The sequence below is a fragment of the Phoenix dactylifera genome, chromosome 7, assembly GCF_051530095.1.
Source record: "Phoenix dactylifera cultivar Ajwa chromosome 7, Ajwa_hap1_PhDact_Kaust_v1.1, whole genome shotgun sequence".
NCBI classification, from domain to species: Eukaryota; Viridiplantae; Streptophyta; class Magnoliopsida; order Arecales; family Arecaceae; genus Phoenix; species Phoenix dactylifera.
The window spans coordinates 2,752,961-2,773,770 of record NC_143196.1 but is presented as its reverse complement, the minus strand read 5'-3'; the positions used below and the strand labels follow the sequence as shown (position 1 = coordinate 2,773,770).

At 37.8% G+C, this 20,810-nt stretch overlaps 1 protein-coding gene across 3 annotated transcripts; it reads left to right on the top strand.

Annotated features, from left to right (window-relative positions):
* The first annotated feature begins 2,451 nt into the window (after positions 1 to 2,451).
* Positions 2,452 to 20,226, top strand: LOC103722307 (agamous-like MADS-box protein AP1). Of its 3 annotated transcripts, none has more exons than XM_089924161.1 (9): positions 2,452 to 2,516; positions 2,591 to 2,788; positions 11,300 to 11,378; positions 11,487 to 11,551; positions 11,632 to 11,731; positions 11,985 to 12,026; positions 17,617 to 17,658; positions 17,762 to 17,909; positions 19,778 to 20,226. In XM_089924161.1, the coding sequence occupies exons 2-9, from the start codon at positions 2,604 to 2,606 to the stop codon at positions 19,864 to 19,866; spliced, it is 750 nt and encodes a 249-aa protein (XP_089780287.1). In that variant the 5' UTR covers positions 2,452 to 2,516; positions 2,591 to 2,603; the 3' UTR covers positions 19,867 to 20,226. The 3 variants fall into 3 exon arrangements, with proteins under 3 accessions (XP_089780287.1, XP_008811039.3, XP_008811038.4); XM_008812817.6 differs by having other exon boundaries at positions 2,453 to 2,516; positions 17,762 to 17,892; XM_008812816.6 differs by having other exon boundaries at positions 2,471 to 2,788; positions 17,762 to 17,892.
* Positions 20,227 to 20,810: the final 584 nt, after the last annotated feature.

The window sequence follows — 20,810 nt, the reverse complement described above, 5'->3', positions numbered from 1 at the left end:
TATTAATAAACCATGGTACCTTAGGGAGACGCAAAAAAGACCAGCCCGTGGTACATTGGCTGGAGGAAGCCACCCTTGCTTTTTGAAAAGTAAAAGCCATCAAGGATAAAGCCGCATTTGGAGCGCAAATAGGAGAGAAAACGATCTCCTGTCACGTCTCCTATTTAATACTCCAAAGACCTACTTAACCCTTATAAATAAAGGAAACTCGTTAAGTAGACGAAGTTTTTCCATAAAAAAAAAACTCTACGAAGTGGAATAGAAAAAGTAGTAGTACGTATACATATGCTAGGCAATTTGGACAAATTGTTTTTTTTAAAAAAAACATAAGTAAAAAAAAACTCTAAGAAGTTTTCTTCCTTCTCTCTTTTCAAATTATAATAAATATGGGTGATAAGAATTGTTTGCCGACCCGAGTGGAGTCTCCATATATAGTTGCCAATTTTATTAAGGAAAATATTGAGTTACACTACCATAAACATGGCAATTTTATGGCTTGCAATAAATGGTTCAACCTATCTTTGAGTTGCACCAATCTCTAACAATTGCATCAATCCATTTACGTCATGTTTCACGACAAATGAATATTGACTATAGCAGCGCACTGCGATGTCCACAAGAACTAGAATCTTCAAAGGCAATGCTGAATTGTAGTATTATTGTTTGGGAAAGATTTACAGGATAAAAATCCAAGATTCCATTTTACAAGAAATATTTTCAAAATAAGGTCATGCAAACCATTGCTTAACTTGCATATGCCAATTTCATGGAGTGACAAATAGGCAATATGGAGGCATGAGGCAAAGCCACGAGTTGGTTAACTAGGCCTATAATGGAAGCACAACTTGGCCAATGGGTGTTGCTTAATGCTCCTTTATGGCTTTCACCTACCACTGATGTTGGCATTAGGATGTGAACTAAGCAGTATCTTATTTTTTGATGTGTCTGCATACCAATTATCCACTTTTACTAGAGAATTGTCTCTATTGGCAAAGGGCATGGACGCAGAACATTTTAGATGAGCACGATATAGTAGTGACATAATTGACTGCTCATAAAACTTAATTTACTGACAAAAAGAGCATCAATTAGAGGTACTGTAAAATCAATACTACATCACAACATTAGTTGAATAAGAAGCATGAGAGATACCGTATCTTTTCAAATTAATACGACACCATAAGCTGATGGTCCCATTTATATATTCAACACATTAGATAGAGGTGGTTCATGTAAATATCATTTGACTCATGGGTCCCAGAATACAAAGCCACATGGTTACTTAGTTCTAGGAATAGGATGGAGAGAGAGAGAGTTACCTATGTATACTCTTATATAGAAAATTTTAAGCAAGTTTCCCTTCAAATATCGAATTGAGCAAAATTCCACAAATCCATTGTCCTTTCAAATAAATAAATAACACAAAATCAAGGATGAGAACATTACATGGTAGGATAGTACAATCGAGCAAATTCTATATCCAATATTCACTTGGCCGACATAAACCATTAAAATTGATGCCAAATTTCCGATCTAGTTAAATTCAAGCAAGAGGGATCCAGGTCATAAAACCTATACCCAGATACATACATAGATAAGCACGCAACATTGTAACTTATGATACGGAAAATTATGGTCAAATTTGCTGCTCATTGTTTCCTAGATCAAACCCCATGCTCGTATATAATGTCAAAATAGAAAGGTGACTTAAAATTTAGCTCAATTAGCGGATTTAAAGCACCAACAACAGCCAAAAGGGCAGCAGGACGCCCATGGATTCAGATTAAATTGCAGCAAGTGATGCAGTATACGTGCGTTATACACTTGTCCACGTCAAACCACCGAGCACCACATAGATCATGCAAGAAGATAAGGGAGCACAGGTAGCCATTCGCTCATGGTACGACCCATCCCTCCCCTTCACATGGTTTAGGTCCTTGGTTGTCGCCCGGGCAGGTGCCTTTCCCGCATTCGGGCCCCACATCACAATACACGCGACATGTGAACGTGGCGACCTCGTCCGGCGCCCTCATCATTGGCGGACCCGTCAAAGCTCCACTAGGTCCTGTGATTCCCGTGCGTGGGATGGCAAACTCGTAATAACCTCTCAACCACAGGGGCGGTTCCCTTCCCCGCCGTCAAACAGCCGTGACCCCCCGCACGACGACCCATAGCGCAACGGATAATTTCACTCACGGAAGAGAATTCCGCCACCTCGGAAGGTGGGCCCAGGACATGATCGGGGATTTGTTATGCTGTTGGTAGCCATGATAGGGGAAGACTCGCGCCGTACGAATCCGAGGGCGTCTTGGTACGGAATCGGGAGGCGTGCGCCGAATCCGTGGCGACAATAACGACAGTGCAGCAATTGAGCCAATGAGAAATGGACGGGTGTCGCTCGTTGGGCCATCTACCAATCAGAAATCGAAAGCGCATCCGCCAAAACCACCCCGGTTTGTCGAAACCGCTGTTCCCCCCGATCTGACCCGCCCTCCTCGGAGCAGCAACGAAAAAAGGCGAATGCTTCTCCCTCTTCCGTTTCCTCTTTCTTTTTGTATTGGATTCTATTCTCACTAGCGATCGATCGCAGAAGAGAAGGAAGGATGGGGAGAGGGAGGGTGCAGCTGAAGAGGATCGAGAACAAGATAAACCGGCAGGTGACGTTCTCTAAGCGGCGGTCGGGGCTGCTGAAGAAGGCGCACGAGATCTCGGTGCTCTGCGATGTCGAGGTCGCCCTCATCGTCTTCTCCACCAAGGGCAAGCTCTACGAATACTCCACCAACTCCGGGTACGCCCCACCCCCGATCGTCCCCCGGGTTCTTTTTTTTTTTTTTTCTCTCTCCTATTCTATCGTTGTTTGTTCTTGCTATCTATTTGATCTTGGGTGGTAGTATTGCTTCGATATGCTTGCTTCTCGTTCGTGATGTTTTAGATTTAAGGATGAGAAAAATAGGAGGCGAAATAGTGGAGGGGAAATAATGATGATTAGCGAAAGGTGTTGTTTCTTTTAGGAGTGAAATCTGAAGCGCTTTAAGGAACCAATTAGTTTCTATCGCATTTGATCTTCCTACACGATTAAAGGGAAAAGCGAGGGGAGAAATGGGGAGAAAAGTGGGTCTCATTGCTTCTTCGGACCAAAAAAAGACACTGCGTTGGAAATTGAGCCGTTGGAGGAAAATTGGCAGCGGCATACGAAAAATCCTTTCTAGGTGCAGGAAAACTTGATTTATTATTTTCATTTTTATTTTTGTTTTTATTTTTTATTGTTCCTTCGCGTTGCTAGTGATGGGTGCTTCGATTCTCCAATTTCTATTGGCTTCCGTTTTGTTTCCTAATTTCGGAAAGTACCAATCGAGTTTTTGAATGGATAGCTAATGAATATTTTTAGTAATCTAGCGTAGGTCGCTTCTAGGCTCTCACTTTAGCACGGGTAGCTGGCGCTGGTGCAGTTCCGAGCGAGAGAGAGGCCGCTCGATTCGCGCTGCTCATACTAGGTGAATACTTTGATAAGGCTGCAGAACTTACTATTTCTGTCCTAGATTTTCAGTTTCCAGGTTTTGAGATTGTGACCGATCTTTCGTTTGACATTTGGATATGATGATCGAGGTATGCTTTCTTATCCATACCCCTATAAGAGTGGTTTAATGGTTTGGTTGGCTTTGATTTACAGCCCGAAAAATGTTAGGGTTAAAGGTGGGGGGATACGGTCGTAGAATTATCCTTTTGGATAGGCTTTTCAGTTCGTGACTGTGGTCCAGATTTACTGGTGCATCTGCGACCAAGGAGTGTTTCTTTGAATCTTCTTAATTCTTGTGTTTTTCCTTCATCAATTTGCCTCTGATCTCCAGTTCAGATCCACTGATTCAGTTGGGGGCAATCTTCTTAATTCTACCCTGGCTAGTACCCTATATTATTGTGCTTTTCCTTCATCAATTTGCCTCTGATCTCCAGTTCAGATCCACTGATTCAGTTGGGGGCTTCATTTCCTGATACCTGCTCGCTCAGGAAATTAGTTTTTGGCATCTTCAGAGCGCACTACTTTACTCCGAATGAAATCCTCGGAGCGGCAACTTCAGATACATCTTCCAGTTTTTGGATTCATGTATCCAGTCTTTTACTGTTGAAACGACTGTGGCAATGGCTACGGAATCAATTCCTGAACTGAAGCTCTTTGTGGTGCTAGGTAGATCGACAAGGGTAAATTCAGCTTAATAAAATGTATCCGAAACTTTGACTGTCTGTCCTATTTCTGAAGATTTAGAGCACCATAAGTGTGACTATCACCATAACCGGGAACAGTAGCAAACATCCTCACATAAATGTTTCTTCTAGCTGGATCTCTAAGTGCTCGTGAAACCTTAGCAGCTTAGCTTTTGCATATTAGTAATTTAAGATGTCATGGTTTAGAGTATGCCTTTCTTGACAAGTCTTCAGCTGATCCAGGTATCTTACTGATGACGTAGGTGTCTTGAGTAACTGAGAGATGATGATAGTTCGCCATTTGCAAAGCATGAGGAATCTCATTAACTTGCCGTTGCTAGAATACAAAAAGGGGGCGAGGGATGGTTGGAATGTACCCCCAAAAGCATGATCCCTAAACTATGGCTCCTTTTCTCTTTGTTAGTAAAGTCATGGTATCAGCCCATTGGATAACTAGAAGCATTGATGGGGATGATGATGATCATGGGTGGAGGGCTGGCTTAGGGAACTCATATTCTGGCCATGCCATATTTTTTGAATGGTAAGCCTGGATATCAGGACAACGTTTCGAGTTGTATCTTTGATTAGATGAAAGATGATATTTCTCGAGGCTGAAGAACAAGTGTTACATCATCTTTAAGATACCTTGCATCATGATATCAAGGATCTTGTTACATATGATGTCAATAGTAGCAGACAAACTGGATGAATGAGAATGCACAAACCATCAATTAGTTCTTGATTCATTTTGTAAATTGGATGGGGTTATGTCATCATTTATTCAACAAGCATAAGCTCAAGATTGAGTAGCAATCTGAGAAAGTCAGAAAGATATCTGAGGTCTACGGGTGTCAGCAGGTTTCTTACTTGGGCATGTAATTTCATTGGATATGAATCTTCAACGTGGAAGAGGATATCAGTATGTCCGAGGAAAAATCTAAGTTGGCTACGAGAGTGGTATAATATTTTTTTATGATGATGAAGTGCCTTTAGGAAAATACAAAGCTGGATTATAATTATCTATTCAGGAAAATGTGTTAGAACTCACCCTATGAACCTCAAAGTAGATGTGATATGTTCCATGCGGTTTTATGACTGGTGGAGAAGCACAAAGCCTATCATAGTCTATAAATTCACAATAGTAGCAGCAATTTTTGAACTAAGCCAGTAGCACAAGTATTCAAAGGGTTGCCAAAAAATTGGAGTTGAATCTTTGGATGTACTTTAAATATGGATGTTTTTATAAGTTTCCCTTTGCAAGAAATCATTGCCACTGTTACAGAAAGCATTGAACAAGACAGGAATTTTTTATCAAAGTATTATATAAAGGGAAATCTTCTCATAGGATATGTCAAAACAACAATCCATACATTTGATAGATTGGCATCACAAGCATAATTAATGATGCTCACCAATGATAAATGACTTTATACAGATCGTTTGAGCATCTGGAATGTAATTTCTATGGAGCCTGCCATTCACTCAGAGCAATGCGATGGTAACTCAGAAAAATTCACTTTCACCGTTCACTTTGCTTCATTACGAGGCACATTAATTTCACGATGCTAATTAAAAGGGGACAATGATAATACTACACGCATGTGAGTGACTTTTTGAGTTATTAAAGCATTTGTAATTATCTAAAAAAAATGGGAAGGAGCATCTATAGTAGCTGCATTACAGCACATAGTAACTGAGTTATTTGTAATGCATGGGACTCGACTTATATTGCTTGGAACTCATAAATTTAGGTGACAGCATCGCGCTACAACAACAGCACAGTTCGTGAGGCATGTTTTCATGCATGGGACTGTAGCCTCATAAGGTGACAACGACCATGACATTTAGAATTTGAGAGACTGATTCCATTTAGGGCATCATATCATGAGAAAATGTGTTTTTATGTATCGGTGTATGCTATGACCATTATTGGTATACTTGTGAACTATAATAGTGAACCGAGACCCCTAATTTTCCGTAGTATAATAGCAGGCAAAATGAAGGCCACTTGTAATGTTCCAGCCAACCCCTCCATGATCTCTCTTTAAAGATAATCCTTGATATCCCGTCTGGAGTTACTTTGTTGGTATTAGAACTATGAGAACCCTTTCTTCAATTAGATGTTGTTTATTGGTGATCATCTTTTCATATGTTCTCTCTCTCATGTTCTCATCAAACCCTATGTTAGATTAGTTCTCTCCATTCTTTTTCTTCTTCCTAACTGAAAGCATACTCTTCTATGTTACTAATACAATAATTCCTATATGTTTAAATCTGTTCATTTGCTCAGAACTGAAACTGACGGCCCAGAACTATTATTTCTTTTCATCTGTGAGCAACTATTGACACATCTAATTGTCCAATTGTGCCACTTAATTTTTATTCTTCCCCCAACCTTAATATAGTTTTGGCATATTCCTACATGTTTTCTCTGCTCATATCCCTTTCGTATATTTCATCATTTATTTTCCTTCAAGGGATAGTCTTTGCCTAAAGTTTTCTTGTTATTTGAGACATCTAATCACTGCTAAGGGATTCATGTAACCGCTCGCTTTGCTTGTTGTTCTGCACTCCACTTGTGTCACGTCTCCGACCGTAAATTCACAATATGAGGGTGTGAACAGTAGTCGCATACTTATAGAAATTGACCCTATAAGCATGCGAGGCATTCTATCTATCAATTAACCCAATATAATTTAGAAAATAATATATTTTATTCATATACAATCGTATATTATTTGCTGTACCGGTCCGAACTAGATGGTATAAGGTATACCATATTGTACTGGTTCAATATGAGTACCCGTTATAGGTGGCATACCAATACTCGGTATACTGAAAAAATTCTGTATTGTATCATACCAATACAATGCTAATTTGGTACCGGTATGGGATCCAGTACTGAGATGATAAACCTTGTAGTAGTGTCTATCAGAAATAACTAACTACTACAGGTTTAACTGTAGTAGTGTTTAACTGTGTGCCAAATGAAAATAGGTGTGTGCCAAGTGGTTGTAAGTGTGTGCTTATACGAAGAACTAGTGATGTACACAGTCATGATAGATGTGTGTTATATGGAGTTAACTATATGCCAGCAAGTGAAAGGTGCATACCAAATAGAAATGGGTGGGTTCCAAGTAGTTGTAAGTATATGTTACCAAGAACTAATGATGTGCAGAGACATGATATGTGCATGCCAAGTGGTTGTAAATGTGCCAAATAGAAGTAAGAGTATGTAGAGACCTGAGTTATCTCCTGCACACCCTTTTGCAATATCTCATCTATCGGTATCTCTATCGGAGCCTGCACTTGTGGCCTTTCTCACGAGGGAAGGCGCAACTCCTCTCTAAGCTCTAGCTTTTCGATCATCTGATGCAAGCAAAAACTTAAGTTTTGCATCGAGTTAAAATAGTTGTGATGTTAGAAATGAACATTCAAACCTAAATTTTTTAAGTTCTTCATAACTTCGGCGATCACGTCCACCTTGTGAGGAAATGAGGCGTTGCTCCAATGCAAGAGATGTGGATACATGAATGGTGGCTGGTGGCTTTTCAGAAGGTTGTTCGCATGCTCAACAACCTATGCTGCCAAAAACCAATGTAAGCATCACATTTAAAGTCAATATATATATCAAAAATAAAATTACAAAGAAACATTAAAATGCTTACCACCAGAGCGACCGTGCAGCCATTCATATACCTAGTAGATCCCTTGCCGGTGATGTTTCTTATCCTCATACTCTTGGCTAGACTAGTTATTTGCTAGCGAAGAAAAGTGAAAATGGCAAGACCCTAACTATATAAACCTAAGCGGTCTAAATCATCAAGATATGAACATAATGCCTTAGGAATATAGTAGTGTATGGTTGGAAAGAGGATAGTCACAAAGAAATATAGAACCCATAAGTTGGTGAAATCTTCTACATCTTGAGCGTCCACTCTTTCCAACAAGATATTATAATTTATTTTTTACTGCATTTTTATCAGTCTTTTAGTGGTCACCCTCAAAAAATCGGATGATGAGGTCAGACTTAACCCTCCTCTCCCTATGCAGTTCGACTTCATTGCTCGTAGCACTCAAACTAAGATGAGTGCAAAATCGCTCCCTACAAGATGCACTAACACCTTACCAAACCAAAAACCCTTCTCTTCGTCTTTCCAGAAGAAAAGTAATGTGTCTAGGGCTGATCTACTCTGCTTGATATATGGAAAAGCTAGTATATGTTCAAACGGAGTGTCGTCACCCTTTCCTTCTGCTCCTAAGACATAAACTCGATAAGGGTGACGGTAAAATGGACGAAGTGACTGAAGTAGCACCTTCCATTGACCATATTTTTTGGGCCAACAAAAGGTGCTTTGCCTCTCCTTTGAATTGGAGCCATCTTAGATGTCTACATCACAAATTTCAAACAATAATTTTCAATAATATCATTTCAAAATTAGAAATACATATTTGAGAAAAACATCATGCGTTAATGAATGATCTTTATAACTCTAATAAAGAACAGAAATAGCACTAAATAGCTATCAATGAAGAATTATCATGATTTTTTCATAATAAATATGTCAAATGTGATATCTCAACCTCTTTATTTATTATTTTCTCAAATTCTGACCATTCTTATACTTTTAAAACAAATGACCTAGAATATTGTATAACAATTTGGTGTTTGATATAAAATTAGAGAAATTATGCTATAACGGTTGACATACCTGGTGAAGGGCTCCAAAGACGACTCAGGGACGGTTTGGAAAGTTATGTTGAGTGAAGCTTCGGCTGCCATTGAGTCGAGCGAAGTCAGAAGCATTAGTGAAATCTTCTGAAAGAGCCGTCGATGGAATGTCGTAGAGTCCCAATTCTCAGTCGAAATAATGGTGGGAAAATAGAGTCGAACTCAAAAAATTGGGGTGGAAAACTAGGGATTGCAGGAGAAGAAAGTTGAAGCCAATGTCGGAAAGATACTTCGGCTGATAAGGGTGGGAAACTAGGGAAGAATGGGGTGGAAAACTAGGGAAGAATGGGAAGAGTAGGAGAGCAGAAGGGTTTTCTCTTCCGATGACAGAAATGGATTAACGGTGGAAAAAAAAGAGAAAATAGGGATGCTGGTGGCCGACTTTGTCTGAGGAGAAAATAGAGAAGAACAGTTATCTCGTCCGATGATGAGAACAAATTGCCGATGGGAAAAGGAGTCGAACTCAGGGATGGAAATTGGGAAAGAGTGGACGAGCGAGGGGTATTTTTCTCTGTGGATGAAAATAGTTAAATATCGAAATCCCTCTAGACCGGTTGTTATAAAACCGGTCCACGGGAAGCAAAAGTTAATGTCTGGTCCAAGGACGGACTAGCCATTAATTTTCCCTAAAAAAATTAATCTCAATGTCATTGAAGCACAATATCCAAATCCATATAATAAACTTATGTGCATTTTATCCTTATATTTTGCAAGAATTATGGATGAACTAACTACAAGTATTCAAGAAGATGTACCATAGTGTATATCATTTCCAAACTATATCGTATTCACCAAGGAGAATTAGCTTAAACACTCTATTGAATTTATGAAGAAAACTCTAGAGGATTAGATCTTAAAAATTAATAGAACATAGATAGAGTATATGGAATATAAATTTGGTAAGAGTAGAAATGAAAATATGATACCATTTGGAATTGATGACCAAAAGATACCTCAAAATGACCATTTTTGTTACTTAGGATCTATTATACAGAAAAATGGACAGATGGATAAAGATATAGTAATGACCTAGAGTTTGTCGGATGAAGTGAAACGGTGTATCTTGATTATTATGTGATAAGTGAATGCCATGAAGCTGAAGGAAAAATTTGTAAAGCAACAATAAGGCCTGTCATGTTGTGTGCCTCAGAATGTTGGGCAACAAAAAAGTACGTGAAAATAAGTTCAACTAAAAGAAATGAGAATGTTAAGATAGATCTGTTTCTAGATAAAGTAAATTATTAATATTTTAGAGGAGTTGTTGCAGTTGCAAGAACTAAGGACAAAGTGACAGAAAATTATAGTACGAATATGTACAATGAAGATTTAAGGAGGCTCTTCCTTGTAGATCTTCTTTTTCTTGTAAGGCACCTAGCGTTGGTGTGTTGCTGGGAGATGTTATGTGGATATCGTCTTTCTTGGATTGTCCAGGGTCCTATGCGGTAAGATAAATTTAAAGATCTTTTGTTTTTTCTCTCTTTTTTTTGCTGGAAGTTTTTCTTTATTGGCTTGCCTGTGTCATTTATCTATATCTGAACTTTTAAGGTCCATATGTAACTGATTGAGGAATATTTGTTGTGCTTGTTATATGTTTGATTTATTAGATCAGTATGACATTACACAAGGGCTTGATTTCCGGTCCGCAAATTGTTCCTTCTCTTCTATATACTTGAGAGGTTGCTCTCATAATGTGTTATTCATGGAAAAAGTGTATGCTGACTTTCTACAATAATTATATATATGGACGTTACATCAAATAGCATATATCTTAACAGTAAGTATAGACACATACGTAAGCTATTGTTTTCACTTTACCGAGCAAGAAGCACTATAACTTTAATTTTCTATTATGGTGCATCTTTATTCAACTTCCGTTGTCTTTATTTTCTTGCTCCACCACTGCAACATAATGAAGATAGAAACAACATAGATATTAATTCATGATGGAATGAAGAATACAAACAAGTTGTTCCTCTATCAAGTATTGAACTTAGTATTTGTTTGTAAATTCTTGGGCAAGTTTGTTTGTCTGATATCATCATGGAGAACCATTAGAAAGGAAGCATAACCAGCTTATGTCTCTGAGGCTATTCCATGTTTAAACTTAATTTATATTGTTATTCTTTTTTCTTGCTACCTTGGTACATTTGGATAAGTTTAACAACAATGTTAAATCTTTGATGATTGGAGTTTTTTTCATGGGTGCATTTTAAATGCCAACCTTGTTAAGAAATGATATGTATAATGCATCTATGGAAGAAATGACTAAGAATTTTCAGACACTTAGATGAACTGAATCCACATCTTCAAATCTGTAGTCAGATAATAGAAATAGAAGCCAAGAGCTGATTTTTTCCCCCCTAACAGCATGGAAAATATTCTTGAACGCTACCAGCGTTATTCATATGCGGAAAAAGCCCTTGTGGAAGCAGATCCTGAGTCAGAGGTAAGAGAAATAAATTGAGTGGACTGGAATACTTTATCTTAATGCTTCACTCCTTTAGAACCACCAAATTTGCAAGATATCTAACATCATCGTGGATATGCTAAACAGGGAAGATGGCGCCATGATTATGGTGAACTAAGGTATAAGGCTGAGGCTCTACAAAAAAGTCAGAGGTATGGTGATGGTGATCATCAAACACTGTTACCAGTAGTACAAACATCTGACATGGGTTTCCATATTGTGATATGTTCAGGCATCTCATGGGAGAACAACTTGAATCCTTGACATTTAAAGAGCTTCAACAACTGGAGCTACAGCTTGATAATGCTTTGAGACATATAAGATCCAGAAGGGTGAATTAATCTTTCTCATTTTACTAATCTTATTGTAACAGCCATCCAAAATTTCCAATAAATACTGCTTCCTTCCCTTTCATCCTTTATTTCTCAGTTGCTACCATGGCTGTGGATGCCAGAACCTTTAAGATTTCCATGCATGCATTTCATGTCTCTGCCAGTAGGAGAATGCCTTTTAATGATTTTACTTGATGAATACGTGTTGTCAATGCTATTAGATCTTCTTCTTTTATTTTATCTTATTTTGCAGAACCAGCTTCTATTTGATTCAATTGCTGAGCTTCAGAGAAAGGCAAGCTCCACTACCTTTGTTAGATATCTTTTAGATGATTTTGGTTTCATAGAATTTTACATTGCAGCTTCATCATGTCTCTAAACTATTCCTCCGGGTTTTCAGAATAATTAAAATTCACCTGGTCACGATCTGCCAACACAAACTGGCAATCTAAACCAATATGCTTACCTTAACAATGAGGATGGTGCTTATCATGCAAGTTCTTAAAACTTGGACGTTTCATTATGCTATTTGATTTGGTTATACAGTGCTTGCACTATTTTCTCCGTACGACAGTTCAAGTTTACTTTCCTTCATCATATTAAATGTTCTTGCATAGTATTATAATGCTAATATTCATAAACAGAACGGATGCTCTTCATAATTGGTGCCTTGCTTTTCTAAAGAATTTCAGCAGTTTATTTTTTTTTTCCAAGATCCAAAGAAAAGATACTCTTAAGTAGTTTCACCTATTATCATATCTTTCATGCAATTTTTTGGTTTAAGTTATATTTTGTTTTACCATTTCCATTTTCTGGCATCCGATCATTGGTATTTATTATTTACCAACATGTAATATGTAATAATCAACTGTACATTTTGACACAATCATATTTGTACAAAATACAATCTTTTATGTGTGTTACATTAGTTGTCATTTGTTTGAATGTGGTCACCGGCAAACCTGACCCATACAGTTTGTTAGGTCTTGTTTCGAGATTCATCGCTGACAATTTTGAAATGGTCTAGCAAGTCATCTTATTTTTCACTACTATCTACAACATTGATTAGGTATGCCTTCAGTAAATATAGTCAGGTTTATGAGATTTTAGTCAATATGGAAGGTGAAAGAGTATAGGAACAAATCTCTATGCAATACAAAAGAAAATATATTAATTTTTTTTTAAAGTTATTAGAGAATTTAAATTGATCGGTCCTACACATTTAAAGGTAAATCTTCGATGAAAGATTTAATGGTTTTAAATCAAAGATCTACATTGCTGCTTCTAATCTACATTTGCAGGAGTACTTATAAATAAAATTATATCTTTGATTATCTCTAACCTATACATCGTATGGATGTAAAAACGAATATGTCCATTATGCTAGTATGCTAAAATATTTGCTAGGATATTTAAATGTAGAATCCTCTTCTTTGAGTAAAATTTCAGAATTTTTTTTGTTGATCATGATATACACATCGAAGACATGCATAGATTGAATTTAAAAAGTTTTAATTTTTTAGATCATTCCAATTCACGGTCTAATATGATTAAAGTTATTAAAATAAAGGTTTAATCTACTCATGCATGAAGGTCAAGGAACCCAGAAAATAGAGGTTCTACTTGCTCATATATGAAGTCCGATTAACCCATAGAGTGGAGGTTCAACCTACTTGTGATAGATGTCTGGTGACCCATACAGTAGAAGTTAAACATGGTGGAGATCTTGCTATCTCTAAAGGAGCAGGCTAAGTCTTGCTTCCACTTGAGGTTTAGGTGACAAAAGAATGTGCTATATATTTTGCATTGTATTATTTATATTGATCAAGCAATGAATTTCATTTTCCTCTATTTCTTTCTTCTTTATCTTTTTAGTCGCTTGACAAATTAGAGGCAAATAAAGAACCTAGACCCACTTCTATTAACTGCATCTATTATCATGGCAAGGTCACATTAAAATGTTGGAAAAAATATGTATATATCTACATGTATGTGTGTGTCCAACATCTGTTGTGCCGGTACCAGACCTCGGACCAGTTGCCCGGTGGCACGGGTCGATACGGCCCTACACCGTACCTTGTCGGCCCAATACCCGACATAGTGGAGGTGGGGGAGAGGGAGAACTGGAGAAAGAAAAAAAAAAGAGAAGGGGGAGGCCGTGGAAGGCCGGCGGAGAGCCAGCGGATCGTCGGGGAGCCGCCGCTTTGAGGAGGCAGAGCCCCACCTCTGCGGCTCTCCGGCCGGCCTCTCTCTTCCTTCCTCTCTCTCTCTCTCTCCCTTTCTCTCCCTCCCTCCCCTGCTCTCTTTTTATTTTTCTCTTTTTTCTTCTCCCTCTCCCTCTCCCTCCTCAATCTTGATTTCGTTACCAAAATCATTTCGATCCACTGCCGGTACGGCTTAGGATGTCCTAAATCGGGCAGTTCGGGATGGTTCCACCGACCATGTGTGTGTTTGTATCTATATATATGTGTATGTGTATAAATGCATATATACCTAGACTCATGCATGTATATATAAATAGCACACACAACTATGGAGATGCTTACGATGCATACATATTGTAAAAAGAGGATTTGTACATACTTAATTCAATAATGCCATTGCGGAATTTAAAAATAAAAAAAATGAAGAATGCTGAAGTAACAACCTAAAACCTCACCCAAAAGAGCTAGCTTGAAGGTGTTATTTAGATTTCTTGATCCTATATAAGCACCTAAGATCTACCTAGTACATAATTGATGTTGGACTGAAGACATGCCCACATATGTCCTCACATGCTCTCTCATTTAAGCCCTAGCATCCTTACCAAGCTAAGGGCCCAAATCTATTCAAATTCAATAAGTACCACAAATCTAATCATAAATATCATGATCAGCTCGCGGACAGTTCAACCGAGCCCGCGCTACACTATCTCCTAATTCACATAAGTCAAGGACAGATCTGCTCTGATACCATTTGTCCCAAACTCAAAGTCCAAAAGCTTAAGGTGTTAGAAAAAGGATTGGCCCAATCTAATAAACTCATATGACCCCTTTTTTATTAATCAATGTGAAACTATGATAATCTCTACTATCCAATCTCGTGATGCTCTCATCACGATTAGCTCCTACTCGAATAAGGGAGGCCCATGCATGGACTGAATCCTTCTCGATCTTATCGTGTTCTCCTCAATGCTGGTATCCTCTAGTAAAAACCCCACATGACTAACAAACATTGTGATGTACAATAAGCTGCGCTCTGATACCATTTGTAGCAACTTAAGATCTCATCCAAAATGCTAACTAGAAAGTATTATTTGGGTTCTTTGGCCTTTTATAAGTGCCCAAGATCTATCAAGTGTATAGTCAATATGGAATTAAACGCATGCTCCCATAAGTTCTCATGCTAGACTTCTTGATGCAGTCTATAAAGTCAAAATTGCTAGATACAAAAGAAAAGAAAAACATGTTATCAAGAGTTGTTGCCTACCATCATATTGTCCCAAAAATGAATATATTAAACTATATATTTTGAGTGACTTGTTGTACAGGCAACAAATCTTCAAAAGATACGATTTCATATATATTGGCATTTTAAACCTTGGAAAACATGACAAATGACTTGCTCTTTTTATTTTGCAGTAAGCCTTTGAATTTGACAGCAGGTGTGAATCCTCATTTTACACCGTATATTCATGTATGTTTAAAAAGAAAAAAGGAAACTCCAGTGGAATTTCCTTCCTTAAGGGGCTTTTGACTCCATTAAATAGAATCGTCTAATGTTAAACAAAAGAAAGGGTTGTTGGCCCTTTTCTATGACCAAAAGTCCACTTCGGTGGAGACTGGAGACTGGAGACTTCTTACACGGGAGATTATGTTATCAATGAGATACGGTACTGATAGATTGTTCGATCTCAAAATGTTAAACTCCAATAGTAAAGGATATTCTTTTGTACAGGGCCCTTTCTTCTTCATGTTTGAGACTAGTACTAGCATCTTCCTTATATGGCCCTTCAATTTCATTTTGACAGAATAAGTCTTAATTGGTAAAGACCAACATGACCCCAATTAACTTTCCAACATGAGACATGGTAATGGGCCACGTCGTTGATCTTGATATCACCAACCCAACAGGCCTTGTAACTTAGAATTTGAATAAACCTTGCCTATCTTCTTCTCCAAAATATAACAATAATGGTTTAGAATTTTCTTTAGTTTTTGTAGGGCTGACGTATACAATTTCTATTTTATGCATAAGTTGGGGATGTAATCCTTTCAATTCTTTAAGAATGTTTTATTAGGAGGCCTTTACATTTCCACCAGGAGTTAAACAGGAATTCCAATTTTGCTATTTTTGGATTTTCTTAAGCTGTTATAGAAAAGTTAACTTGAGTAAGTTGGAATATAAATCTAAAGGAGAAGAGGGAAACTCTTCTTTGTTTTTGCTTAATGAGAGACACTTCTTTTATCTAATTTGATTTTATGTGTGAGACTAGTGGAATTTGTGGGTTTCCTTTTCTCAAATCTTGTGGTATTGTAGAATAAGTGTGAGACTTGCAATCTTTGCAAATGATTTCTAGGTCCATGGAATGAGTTTGGTACTCTCTTTCTTCACTTCTCTTTTATACCATAAAACTCAATTAAGACCGAGATGTCGCCTGCTCAGTCCCAGAGTAACAGATATGAAACTCCCAAAACCCATGAAGTTCTCATTAGAAGATTGATTTTTTTTCTTTATTTTCAGTTTTAAGGTTCTAGATCGCGAAACTAGTAATTTGGTAAGTCTTATGTAATACAAACTCATTAAGTTCTCAGCTAAGAGTGCTCTTGATCAATTTTTTTTGAACTCTTTCTGGGACAGACTCCAGGGTTTCATTTCCTGAAACCATCAATTCTTATCTTCTAATATGTCTTAGGGTTTTGGGATCCATGCGTCCATTAGAACCATAAGTTGACGTCCTAAAACTTGAATAGATTTAAAACCAGAAACTCTATAATTAGAGCCTTAGAATCAGAGTAACAGATATGAAACTCTCAGAACCCGTGAAGTTTTCATTAGAAGATTGTTTTTTTTTCTTTCTTTTCAGTTTTAAGGTTCTAGATCGTGAAACTAGTAACTTGGTAAGTCTTATGTAAAACAAACTCGTTAAATTCTCAGCTAACAGAGCTCTTGATCAATTTTTTTTGAACTCTTTCTGGGACTTCCAGACTCCAGGGTTTCATTTCCTGAAACCATCAATTCTTATCTTCTAATATGTCTTAGGGTTTTGGGATCCATGCGTCCATTAGAGCCATAAGTTGACGTCCTAAAACTTGGAAGAGATTCGAAACCAGAAACTCTATAATTAGAGCCTTAGAATCAGAACTCTAGAATTAAATCCCTGAAGAAAATTCAAAAGAATTTTAATCATGAAAACCATTCATAATTTCAATTTTATGACTAGAACTCTGGGACATGAGAGTTGGAAACATGAAACTATATGATTTAAATTTCACTAATTTCAGATTCCAATATCAACATTTAAATATCTGTTTGGAGGTTTTATGATTTGCTTTTTCGGATTTCTGGAGATTCTACTGCGTGGAATTCTGTGATCAAATCAAATTGACATCCATATCGGCCGACTGGGAAGTATGGACCTTCATGTCCCCAAACTAACTCTATCATGGATGCCAATGACATTTCTCCCATTACCACAACATGTGACATAAAATAAGCCCTCATCAATATTGTATAATGTGTTCTGAAATTATTTTATTGTTTGTTATGCATATGCATATATGAAAATATCTGGAATGTAAGATTTCTTATGCGACAACGTTGTAAATATTTTGATAAAGCATTGGAAATTACCATTCTTTTAGTCTTCCAAATGCGATTTGACTATCTATTAGTTCTGACACCAGGCGAAGACGTTGCATGAGCACAACAGCATACTGGAGAAGAGGGTATGCTGTCATTTACCTGGTCCTACATGTTGATGTTCTTCCTTTTGCAACACAATTATGTTTATAAGATCTGACATCAGATTTCTGCAATGTTTCTGAGCAGCTCATGGAGGGTAATGGTGCGATGGCTTTGACCGAGCACCCACACTGGGAACCACAAAGCCAACCCCAGACAAGCTCCTCGTCACCGCCACCCTTCCTAACAACAGACTCGCTTCCCACCCTAAACATCGGGTACTTTCTTCGACTAAGTTCTCGATTTTAAAGACCGGAAAAAAGAATGTCCATTGCTCACACGAGCTTTTTTGTTCTGGCATGCTTTCACATAGTTTTGCTATAAACTTAAAATAAAAAAAAAGTTACAATACCATCTGCTTGTTTACATAGTTTTACCTCATACAGTGACCATAAGTTGGGATCACGGGTATTTTTTATTAGATTTGCTTTTAAAAAATGGCCTAATAACCAAGGCAATCAGTTTGCCTTCATATTATGCATATCAGCTGCTAGTAGTCTTATGTTATTAAAAGGTAGCATAAGGATGTTATTCGAAATGTTAGTTTCATCCTCTTATGAGAGAGAGAGAGAGAGAGAGGATACATATGTACCATCATTTCATTAAGAATATAGAGAGTCAAATAGGGTAAAGGAAATGACCTTCACCCACAAGGAAAAATAAAGCAAGAGAAAAGTGGAGAAGAAAAGGTTGAGAGAAGGGAATGGGACCTTCACCCATCTAACCCAGCTATGATCCTGGTCTCCATCACTGAACTCGGCAACATTCCCATCCGGCACTGCATCCGGCACGCTCCCATATCTCTCGCCCCAATTGATCAAAACCAACTCAGTTCTTCTGCTTCCTATCCCACATCAAAACCAGCCCATCTCACACCCCGTTGGTATCAAACGGGTAGCAGTCCCACATACCTTTGAATCCCCTCAATACCGAATCCAGCAATCTAATATCTGTTTCGCTCGGATGCTGACCTCTATAAGCCAATCTTTCTCATGCCTCGAACTGTCGCATTGCCTACAACTTCATCCCAAACAGAGAACCACGATAAAGTTCTGTGCACAATTTAAATATGGAGATCCCGGCATTTCCTTTCAAGAACATTGAAATATTTTTAAAAAAGCAGTTATAAGAAGCATGACTGCTTAACTGAAACAATATAAAGAAACAACATAGAATAAACAACATTAGTCTGATATTATATACAGTTGAGTTCAGGTGTTCAATTGCCATGAATTTCCTAGGTGTTTGCATTCTTCCTTGCATATATCTTACGACGACAAGAGAGATGTCTTTGATCTTGTCCCCGCCCTGTCTTTGATATTTTGTGTTGGGGCATTGATCTTACATCTAAGTTGTTGATGCTGCCTAGTTCTTTTGATCTAAAGGAGGAAGTGACATTATATTTGGCAAATATTCTCTAGAATGACGTTCTATCTGATCAAACTAATATGCACAACAAATGTTGCATTTAACATTTGGGCGCTGAAACCTCTATATATACAATGGCCTGTGAGTACCACTGATGTATGTTCATCATTTAAATGGCATAGTTGGAATCAGTTTATTCTACCCTGTAGGTACACTTGATATGGAAAGTAGAAACTGTTGTAATCCGCATGCGAATTTGGTTTTGCATCTAAAATGCAGTTTAAGAGATTCACTGTTATTCTTTTTTAAGAAAATGGTGGCAGATAAACCATTCTGTGAGCAAAACAAACTCAAAACTGCTTGTCCTAAGATATGGCTAAAAGAAAATATAGGAGCTACATCAAATCTTATAGAAAAGATGATGAGCTTCTCATAACATACCCACCCAAGAACAAGATTACCTGCTGCATGCACAAGAAAATAGAATACCACCTGAAACCCAAGGAACAGAAGGCGAGGAAGTCGACTAGTTTCCTGTTCACTCTTCATCAATCAATAGAGGATCATCGAGAAGAACATGCAACTCATGCTTCTCATCTCTTTGTTTATTAAAAAAAGGAAAAAGTTTGCCCGTCCCCAAGATGCCCACCAAATTCTCACCACAGCAAAAGCAAGCATGGAATACATTAAATGCAGTTTAATTTGCAGCTTTCTTTTTTCTTCTAAATGTGCTAGACACTGCTGGAGGGCAAGTCATACATCTGCTTGACCAGGAGAACAACAGGAGTTTGCATGGCTGGATGCTTCGCCACGTCAGTGGGTAGATAATTCTCCATTCTATCCCCCCCTGTAAACCTCTCTATGCTATGATGGTGTGAGACCTTCCAGCTATAGGACGTAAGCTTATATCCCATATGAGCTATTCTGAGATTTGAATCTGCTCCAATGTTCTCCAAAAAGATATTATACCAGTCAGCTGTGAAACTTTATTGGAATTTGGACTCAAAGCTGGATGTAATTATGGTATCCATGTATGATATGTATAAGTCATTAAACCCTATTGTTTCTTGTGTAATATGTTCACCAGAATAAATGGGAGTATAGGAATCACTGCTCTTATTAGAATATAAAAGAAAAATACTATATGCCAGAGCATGCAAGGAAATAATTTTACTCTGTTCTCATTTTCATGGGGCATTCTGTGTTGCACTGTAAAAAAACTTCCCTTAAGTTATGTAGATGAAAAATATGATGATTTCCGTTTTTTTCCTGGTTTAGTCTGAAAAATATATCGAACACCATGATCTGCATGATTGCTGCGCATATTTTGCACTATTGCATCCCTTGCTAGAAACCTTTTGTTCATGAAATATATGACCTATTCATGTTTGCATCATTTGATTTTCCTATCATATCGGTCATGAGAATCTCCAGAAAACTTATGGCCGAGTACAGCAGGAGCTGGTTGCAATACTCTGTAACCTATCTACATATAACCTGGACATGCAGCTGCCAACCCAAAGCAAGCTCGTAATACAGTGTCACACACATCAGAAAACAAGATTAGAGTCACCGTTAGTAATAGTTTAGGAAGGCATCAAGATACAATGCACATTTTCTGGAAAAAATGCAAGTTTTGTAGTTGGTGGGTGACTTACACCTCTGGCCCAATAACACCAAGCACACCTAATATGAACCGGAGCCAGTGCCCTTATCAGAAGATCCTTCTTATTTCCTAGGAGGCAGTACTGGCTGTCAGCTATTACCA